Source organism: Haemaphysalis longicornis, unplaced genomic scaffold (genome assembly GCF_048455015.1).
Source record: "Haemaphysalis longicornis isolate Haplotype H1 unplaced genomic scaffold, Haemaphysalis longicornis Haplotype H1 scaffold_3, whole genome shotgun sequence".
Classification (NCBI taxonomy): Eukaryota; Metazoa; Arthropoda; class Arachnida; order Ixodida; family Ixodidae; genus Haemaphysalis; species Haemaphysalis longicornis.
This window is the reverse complement of record NW_027526335.1, coordinates 25,110,978-25,121,089: the sequence shown is the minus strand read 5'-3', so window position 1 is coordinate 25,121,089 and position 10,112 is coordinate 25,110,978. Positions and strand designations below refer to the sequence as shown.

The 10,112-nt window shown below is 49.1% G+C and overlaps 1 protein-coding gene across 3 annotated transcripts in view; it reads right to left on the bottom strand.

Annotated features, from left to right (window-relative positions):
- Positions 1-10,112, bottom strand: part of Ndf (Nucleosome-destabilizing factor) — a 114,680-nt gene that overhangs the window by 84,791 nt on the left and 19,777 nt on the right. The window contains exons 5-8 of one of the 3 annotated variants that reach the window (XM_077702667.1): positions 9,450-9,548; positions 7,881-8,171; positions 4,753-4,977; positions 107-280 (exon numbers count right to left, since the gene is read on the bottom strand). In XM_077702667.1, the coding sequence (XP_077558793.1) occupies positions 107-280; positions 4,753-4,977; positions 7,881-8,171; positions 9,450-9,548 (789 nt within the window). The remainder of the gene's footprint in view (positions 1-106; positions 281-4,752; positions 4,978-7,880; positions 8,172-9,449; positions 9,549-10,112) is intronic. The other 2 variants (XM_077702668.1, XM_077702669.1) reach the window with 2 other exon arrangements.

The window sequence follows — 10,112 nt, the reverse complement described above, 5'->3', positions numbered from 1 at the left end:
TTCCATGCTGCGGATGCACCCCCCTCCCACCCCCCAGAAAGAAAGGCGCTTTCTTTTTCCAGCTGGCTGCCAAGCTGCCCGATGCAGAGTAGAGGGGCAGACAGACCTTGGAGGGCGTCCGGTTCCAGACAGTGACCTGGTGGCCCGAGTTGAGGAGGTTCTTGACAATGCCCTGGCCCATGTTCCCCAGGCCCAGGAAGCCAAACTTCTTGTTGGACGGGCTGACCCGCTTCTCCCGCAGCACGTCCGATATCCGCTCCACGTCCAGGGGCGGGGTCCCCTGCCGGGGCACCAGGGAAGCAGCAACGAGTGCACTGTGACCCTTTCGCTCCTTCAGTGTTTGCAGTGTCCCGAGCGGGTGTTACGTCAGCAAGTGTGAGAATTATAATAAGAGGCACATAAGTTCTACTTATCTTACTAAGAAGATTCAAGCAAGAGTGCAAACAGACATGCTGCATCCTTGCGGCAACCAAAATGGGCATACTTCTCTCTGATACCTCCAGCATCGCACTGTCAAGCTGCTCAAAAGAATGCAAGGGTTGTCGGTCTTTTTTTTTTTTTCCCCCGCGCTTGGAGCTGAGATAAGGTACTTATGGGAAGTTGGAATCACTGATCTCCACTTATAATTGCTGGATGGCGCTTCGCCGCTGTCGCGGACGGGCGCGCGCACGGCCACCGGAAGTTTAACGGCTCGTCCCGGAAGTCGGGCGTCTGCTACGCTTCTCAACCGCTGATAAGCGTCCCCATCGGCGCATTTTGGCATTTTGTTCTCACTTTATTGCATTTTGGCTATACACATCGCGTTCAGATCGCAACTTATGCTATACCGAAGCATGCGACGTTAATATGAAGCAGAATTTAATTGCGAAGGAGAACAAAAATGTCACTTGGGTCTTGGTTTGAGAACAGACGACGCAGCTAGAACGGGATTTATGCTAGAAAGAAAACAACGTGGGCACGGCGTCAGGCTGTAGCCGAGTTCATGCGCCCGTTCTGTCAAAACATTTGTCAGTAAAGTTGTCACTGCAGAGCCTGCTGCCTGGGGATGGAGCCCATTTGTCCCTTCCTAATACCCTGGTTACACGGGCACAGTTAACCACGCTTAAGCGAACCGCGGTTAGACAAAACCGCAGTTTGCTGCGTTACACGACAGACGAAACTGCGGTTACGTCGCTAAACATGGTTAACGCAAACTGCAGCTTGGCCACCTCAGTTCGGTCACACTAACCGCAGTTTCCGCCGCCGCAGTGCTCCAAATCGCACAAGTCAGTTCAGACTCAAGTGGCCGCGCATCAGCGAAGGCGGGGAAAAAAAAAAAAAAAAAAAAAAAAAAAAAAAAAAAATTCACCTGGGGTTCGGAAGAGACGAAGGTCCCCAAAGATGTCCCCAAGACGCGCTTGCGTTCTTTGCATGGCTCTCGCAATCAGCGCGACTGCCCGTCAGCAGCGGCTCGTTTCCCGATCCGCCCGATCAACTACGACAAAAGCCGTGCTGAATTTGTAAATTCCGCGCGTCGTCCGCCAAAAATGGATATAGCAGGCAATCCTGAAGCGTTTTCAGCACTCGGAAACGATCGGCGCCGCGTCGGCCGTGCCTGCATACACGCCGGCGCGCCTGCCCGCACGGCACGGCTAGCGGCCCGAACCAGCCCAGACCACGGCAGCAACAGCTTATCGCACCGCTGCTCTTCAAAATCAATCTGATCGCGGAAAAGAACTTCCGCATGCGAGAAAATTGATGTTTATCTAGTGCGGTGAAAAACTGTGCTATGGATTGTAATTCGCAGTTGTAGAGATAGCGGCGGTCAAATATCTACCTCGATGCTAAGCCGAAAGTTCCCAACACCGAACAGACCTAAGCAAACCAAGCCGGTTGCGAGCTGTTGGGGAAGCCCCTCTCTTCACCGCACGCGAGTGCGTTGCGTTTGGGTCAGAAGCGACTGCTTTATAGATATTTTTAGATGCGACGCTGAGAGGAGCATCTCTTGCCGGCGGCCCTGTCCTTCCTGCGTCGTCGTCGTCCGCGTCCGCACAGCTGTGTCTCTCCTCCGCTCACCCCCTCTCCTCTCGCCGTGATAGCGCGCCCTCTCCCCCAACATCTGTGGCGCGTGCAGTGCAGCGCGCTCTCTCACTCCGCCGGTGGGTGGCGCTGCGCGCGGCGCAAGCGCACTGTGCGCATGTGCAGCGCCCTCTCTCTCCGCGGTCTCCTCTCCTTCGGGCGCGCTGCGCATATAAGCGGAGTGCCGCGCTCCGGCCGGTTTCTCAGTCGACGGTCGTCCGCGCTACGCTAGCTCTCTTTCTCTCTCTCTCTCTCGCATTACCCGACGATTGCTCACGCAATTCGAGTAATCGACCCAACGGAAATGCACAATGGAACCCCCTTCAGCGTCGCATCACACCAGGGTTCCCAGAGGGGAGGTGGGCGTAATTTTTTTGTCTACATTGCTTCTCTTTTGTTTTTTATCGTGAAGTTAAAAGTGTGGTAATTTATTTTTGTTACGATCACAATCAAGTGACCGCGGTCACCAAACTTGCAATTTCTCGTGTAACAACCAAAACCACAGTTTGCGATAACCGCGGTTCAAGTTTAGTAACCCCGGGTAAACTTAACTGCGGTTACTTTCGCCGTGTAAACTAGTGTATAAGTTTGCCAATGAACGCCGGTATAAATCCAGCTTAGAGCAAGGGAATCTGCGTAACAAGAGCCACAGCTTAACGACACTGATTTGACATTTGCGTTTCGCTGCGTATCACGCACGTCGTACAGAATGTTGTAATACTTCCAAGTGGAACGTCTTCCCAGACGACTTCTCTGGTCCGCTTGTGCAGTTGACGGCGCAACAAGCAGGCATTTTTGGCGGAATGCGCGCAAAACCAGCCCATACGTAGCATGCACTATGCTGGAACGGCGGCCATTTGCCCGACTTCCGGGACGCGCGCTCGAACTTTCGGCGGCCGCGCGCCGGAGAGCTCGAAGCGCCATCCAGCAACTCTAGTGGAGATCAGTGGTTGGAATCCATGACACAGATAACCATGCGCAGGGAAACAGTGTATGCACAGGCAGTTCCCTTTACGAAAACAAAAGTAGCGCTTGTGCCTCTGCTAAGTGTTCACTCTGTCGGGATACGCTTGAGGGGTGCACAACCTACATCCAATTCAAGATTGCATTATCTACAGGGTTTTCCCGATCAATTTAATTAAGACGCTAGCAAATGTAATCCGGTCACCAACCAAATTAATACAGCTGTCAGAACGTTGTTCAGGAGTGTTTTTTTTTGCGAAATTAGGCGCAGCTTTGGGGACTGTTGAGTGTGGTCTGGTGAAAATGTGTTGTTTCTTGAACCACGATGTGGAAAATATGTTATGCGCAGCCTAACAAAGGACATTTACAAACACGCGCAGACCAAGAGAGCGGACCGTTTTGATCTGTTGGTGCCGCGTGCTGTGAGCTGATAGTCTGCGAAAGCACTGTCGATAACTCACGTCAGAAATATAGTCTCTTTGTTGCGTAACAATGGCTTCACAAGTTCCTTTGATAAAAAGACACTACTTAAAAGTGCCCTTTGCAATCAATGAATGTTTTTGTAGTGTTAAGTATTATTTCCAAATTATAATATTGTTTGTTAGAGTCAGAGGTATTGTCTGCTCGCGTAACAATGCGCTGTCAAGTCTGCTGGCGCTAGCAGACGATCAGCACACGGCACCAACGGATCAAACAAGACCGCTTTCCTGGTCTGCGCGTGTTAGTGAGTGTCCATTAGGCTGTGCGCATAAGATATTTTGCACATCGTGAATCAAGAAACATCACATTTTCACCACACCACGCTCAACAAAGTCCGCAAAGCTGCGCTTAATTTTACACAAAACAGTCCTGAACAACCTTCTGACAGCTGGATTACTTGGTTGGCAACCGGATTAAATAAAAAGGCACTTAGATTAAATTGTATGGTGACTGGAATTAATTGAGCGGGAAAACCTGTAGAATTACTCCACTCCTCGATTCATCTACTATCAGCACTGAATTAGCTGGTTTGCAGACAGCCACAACTTCACACGTGTTAACATTTTGCTGTTCCTGTGCTGTTTCCACGCAAAAATAGCACTTCTAAATAATGCCAGGGCCAAGACAACAAGCTCCTGCAATGTGAAAATTGCTGCTCAAGAGCTGCACTGGTGATGCTCCAAGCAGGACGAAAAAGCCAGCACAATGAGTTAGCACGCATGCAGCTAGAGTGATCGATGGCTCAAATGCGGCTACACAGAAGCGACAATTTTCACATCACAAGAAGCGCACTCGCGCAGACACCTGTGTCTGGGTGACACTCTTTGCGTGTCCTGTTTCAGAACAAGGGCAGAGAAATAAGACAGGCGGAGATCTGAACTACAACCCTACTTTGCCTCCAGTAATCAAAATGCGCACCCCCAGTGGATTTCAAACTAGTGGCACTACGCCCGATACCTGTGCTAAGTAAGTTTGCCCATACCTAAGGGGACAAATTGTGGCACCACATGAAAAAGCACAGTATGGTCTAAATAACTCATTATTGCTTCGCAAATTACACTCACCCCTATCTTTCGCACACTGAGATAGTCAGTTTACTTTCGCTTTGTTGCTTAGACTGCCACCAAGGAATGAGGGGCAAGAGTTTGAAGCTCAAAACAACGAAGGCAGGGGCAACCAGAACGCTCAAGCAAAGGACCCCGTGTGGCTGCGCAGCCCAAGGGCAGCAAGGAAAGCTGCTCGTCCACTCACAGGCCTGGAGACGTAGGACGGCCTGAGCAGGCTGGAGGCGAGCTTGGGCGACGACGAGGTGGCATTGGAGAGGCTGTTCAGGGCCGAGGCGCTGCTGTTGTTTGGGGTGAGCGAGGCGGCAGGGGGCGACTTGTCGGCCGCCCTGTTCCTCTTGGCAGGGGCCGAGCTGGTGCTGCTGCTCTCCGACGAGGTTCGCTTGGAGGTCCTCGGTGTCTTCTCCAGAGACTGGAGCGAAAGAGGAGAAGTGCCTGCCTCTGTTGCCGCCACCTCAACCCTGTGCCAGCATCCTCGCTGGAGACACAAATGGCCCCTCTGGCAAACAAGGGAAGCAGGCTGAGACAGCCAAGCTACAGCCCAGCTCTGCTGGTCCAATGGGTTGGTGCACTCGTAAATGCGCAAGCGCACACACTTCCACTCACCATCTCTTGAGAGTGAGTAGTAGGAGGGCAGGACCCTTCCCAGTGCAGCCTCTCATCGGGGACCACTGAATCCGCAGCCCGTGGTTGGCGAGGACACATTGGGACTTATGCGTGAACCACATTTTCCTTGTAACCAGGCATCCAATGCAAACAACCCAATGGGGAGCCAGCATAGTAAACAAACAAAAATGCTTTATGTAGCTACTCTGCTTTGGTACTTTTGTACTCATTTTGCATCTAAGCTGCCAGATGAAAACAATTAGAGGGACATGGAAGTGAATTTGTCAATTTGTTTTTGTTTGCATTGCATAGACTGGCTCATATAAATCGTTTATCCAGTCGATAGAGCAGTACTCAATTTATGAAGCCTGAAAAAAGAAAAATATCATGCGACATTTTCAGCGGCCGCAACAGCAGCAGCGACACGTTGTGATATGATGTGATTGGACGATGTCCAAGATTGGAATTCATATGAGTTTTGGTTTCGGTTCTGTGCTACGACATGCTTGGCATCTGACATTACCGTTGGTTTGGCATTTTAGATACCTCAGGAATTTGCACACCGTGCTTCTGCTTTGTTGTCAGCTGTACAATGCATCAGATAAGCCTGCCAGCATGGCTTAGAATTGTAACGATCGTTATCCGAGGCGTACGCAGTGGTTGAACACCCTCTGCGTGATTGGAGACGCTGAACTGCGAGGCACTTTGCCCCAATTTGCTTAAGTCGTCCTTGTGCCGTAAGAGGCGTGTCCGCACCAGGCTGAGTCGGCTGATTCGGCACTGTGCCCGCAAGCACTCAGAGCTTCGGGCAACAGCACGCCAATGAGAACTCCCCAGTGTGTCAGTCTCAGTCTGCACCTAACCTACGAACTCGCTCGTGGAGCAATAAAGGTTGCAGCGCAATGTACAGAAAACATTATCTAAGTGAAATAATAATAAAAAAAAAAATAAAAAATAAAGAAAAAGGCACCTTCAGGGATCCAAACTTGCTACTCCGACACACTGCACCCAGTGCTTTAGACCACTTGGCCATAGCCACAATGTTGTCAGGGGTGGAAATATAAAGTATGTATATCATATATCCTTTTTAAGTTTCAGCATTCCCAGCAGCTTAGAAGACTATTTTTTGAACAACGCTTGTGCAGTAAGTGTCCCCCAAATTACCATGAATATCCTATCTCTAGTGACTGCATTTTTTAGACAGAAAAAGCAATAGCAAATGTGTGGTCGTGCTGCTGAATGCTGTGCTAGTTCACCGAGCGCAAGAAGTGCTTCCTGCACCTTGGTTTTAAGCTTTATAATAAAAGTTTAGGTTGATTTTAATTTCTTAGTACCTATATAAACTTAGCTGACTCTTCTCTCGCCTTTGATTGCCCTCAACTTTTCTACCAGCATACCAGTCATACATGCATATGCAGCTTACAGCTCCAGTGAAGCTAAGTCAACGACGCATTGCATGTGCGCTTGTGTAGCTACTTTTACTTAATGAACTTTACTAGGCTTTATACAGTCTACAAACTAAAGGCACATCTTCATAGGTCCAAATCATGTCATGGCTTAGTTTCAACTGAGTGAACGAATTGCAACGACCCCCCGGGGGCCTGCCGGCCAACTCTGTTGCAAGGTCGGCAAGCAGCGCAGTAGCGCAGTCAAGCCAAGCCATCTCGAGTAAGTGGCATATGAACCATCACAGGAAACTGGCAAGGAGGATGCAGACAGGAGGACAATACTTTCGAATTGATTTTTCTACTAAACGAAGTTGCTTAAACGCACTGAGTGGTGGAAACATGGCCTAGCTGCTCCAGTCTACAATTTGCACAAGTAATCCCACAATGTTTACAATTAACTTCTGTGCCCCTTTAAGGGTCGCAACTAAGAAAATATGAATCTATTATATTCGTGTATTCCACTGTACTACGAAGCAAGAGGCTGCAAGCGAGGGGCCGCCTGTGCCCGCCACTGCCCCGCTTCTCGGGCGCGGGGCAAACGAAGGAGAGGGCGATCTCTTGTAAACAATAAACGCTCCCCCGATTTCTAGCGTGGGAAACCAGTCGTCTCTACGCCAGCATTGCGTCTGCTCCTTCTTCGCGGCGCTCAGCGCTGCCGCACTGTCTGGGCACCTTTGTAACGTCCTTACTTCCGGGGTTTCCCCTGAGACGACCATAACAGAATCATACTCGGCAACCAGACAAGTAACGGTAGTTGGGTGGCTCCCCTGCTCTGTCATAGAAAATTAGGCTTCCCAACCTTCTCTAATCGCAACAACAGGACAGACCTTCCAAAAGGCGGCACATGAAACACGTGACCTGAAGGCCTGGTCAAGACCCTGACTATACATTTGTGGTTGCTTCTTTTTCCACCACAATATGTCGAAATACCATGTCCACTGCAAGAAGCAGGCAGGTTTGAATGTTTCTCTTTGGTTCGCTGTGCAGTGGGCAAGGCTTTGAATGAGCACACTAGAGCCTAAATACACGCTGAAACCTAAAACTCATAGTACTGCATTTTGCAGCTATTACTGCCTCTACAAGAATAGAGAAAAGTTTGCCGCTTGTTTAAAAGAAAATGCAAGGATTCAACACCAGAGGCACCCTAAAAGCTCCAATTTTACAACGCTAAAGCCGGGAAACACACAATGGCCCGTACGGCCAAACCTGCTGCTCTCTGAACGCCAGTGTGTAATGGTAGGTAACAAGACCAACTGCTTACATCTTTTTTTCTCCGCTTTGGTTCTTTGTCGCCCGTCCCTCGCGGAGTCTTCGACTCTCTTGGTGTGTTGGAATCTCTTGGGGTCTTGGATTCTCTTGGGGTCTTGGATTCCTTTGGTGTTTTGGACTCCTTTGGTGTTTTGGACTCTCTTGGCGTCTTGGACTCCCTGGGTGTTTTGGATTCTCTGGGTGCCTTGCTCTCTCTCTTGGGACTTTTCAGAAGTGTCATGGGTGGCGTGAGTGGTGGGCTGTCGTCGTCATCTGACAAGGCTACCCTTGCAGTGGGAGGGCCCTTAAAAAAGCAGAAGAAGGGAAGCAGACAGTGCAGCCACTGTGACAGTTGATCACCATATTGAACGCCACAAAGGCATACAAACCCACGGCTGCAAAAGGATATGCTCAAAGAGTAAATAGGTCAACAGAGCCGCCTGGTTAAATTTGCTAGCATTTTAACTATTAGCAAGTGCACCTAAGCCTTGCTTCACCTGAACCGTTAGCTATAACTAGTCATACTCAAAGCAGAGTCTGGCAAAGCAAAATGCATTTTGTCTACAATGTTTACCCCGTAAAGAGTGCTCATCACATCTTCATTTGTTCTACCATAACACACGTTCTCCTCAAAAACATGAATGCCTGACAAATACAGCGGAGGCTTTGCAAAACATATTTACCACACAACTGCATCCTTACACCGCTAGGCTGAGAAGGTCTGAAGCAGTGATATAAAAGTATTAACAGTAAATAAATAAATAAATAAATAATAAAAACAACCAAGGAGCCTTTTGCAATGTAATGGGTGGCAACCATCATGGTCCATGCAGTTTAAAGGCTCAAATTCTCTGAAGGGGCTGCCTAAGCAAGCAAATGCAGGGGATACCACAAAAACCAAGCATAAGTTAAACGTACATCTGCAAAAATTGATAAGTGTGGCCTCCATATCTATGAGTGAAGTGGCACCACTCACCACTATTTCGACAAGTAAAAAAATATGAAGTACATAATAATCTACACTAAGGCATTTTTTACACCGCAAACACAAATCGCGGAGAATAAAGACAAAGGGCTCCCATCCCACAAAATATGGTGCCTCTCTAAGGAGAAGAGGCAGTCACCAAGAGGGTCACCAACTCGAACGCTATTTGACATCATGCGTTCCAGGTGACGTTCCAATCCCCGGACTTGTAGCAGCAAGCATGACAATGGACCACCAAAATGTGCACCACAAAGGCGAGGACAGGAAACGATAGACAAAACCGGTACTTTGCCCACCTCTGTGTGTGTGTGTGTGTACAACAAAAAACAGGCATGCAAGAAGAAACACGGAAAGAGAAAAGGCCCTCCCCTGTCAAAGCAGTCTACCCCCGCACAGGAGACTCCTGGCAACAGTACGGGAAGTTCACACGAGCAAAACCACCCAGCCACCTCAGTGATCCCACCAGGGGGCGAGAGAGAGAGATGCCAGAAAGCAGCCGGGGTGCAGCAAGGGGCAGAGCACCGCATGCAGCAGTCCCTGGGGGTCAGACCTCTCGGGCCGGGGTGAATTGTGGTTATGATTAGACTGGCTATTCACCTTGGTCGGTGTGTTCGCTACGGGGCTGACAGAACCGTTAGGGAATATTGTGGAAATCTCCTCATCAATGCTGGGAAGATCAGAGCTCCTGACCGGCTGCTGCAACAGTGCAAAACAACAGGACGACCAAGGGTGAGCCCCCGTCCTGGCGGTCACGCTCTCTTTCGACGTCTTCGCGGGAACGAATCGCAAACCCGCGCTGCACATTTTTTCCTCGTTCCTTACAGTACACTCCCCAAGTTGCCCATATGTTTACATTTTGCTTTCAGTGGCTCTCGAGTAGCATGTAGGGGCAAAACAGCACCTTTCTCAAAAACTTTCATTTCACTTTTGCATTCAACAAGTTCATGAAGGCATGTTTTGATCATTAAAAAGACTGCTTTATCCAATAAAAAACACCAATTTTATTGGAAACTTCAAACAATTAGGGCCATGTTAAAGAAATCATGAACGTGTGTGTGGCTTTCCGGCAATTTCTCCATGACATCACAGAATCTTGTCTGCGTGATTGGCGGCTACCGCCTTATGCCACTGGTAATGACTGGGCGATTATAGAGACGTGTCTAGTACCGTTCGGTCATATCACTCCAAAGCTATCCTGCAGTTAAAACACTTGTTATATGTGTTTATGGCTGGCCCATAGAATGTCACTCTTCCCCATAT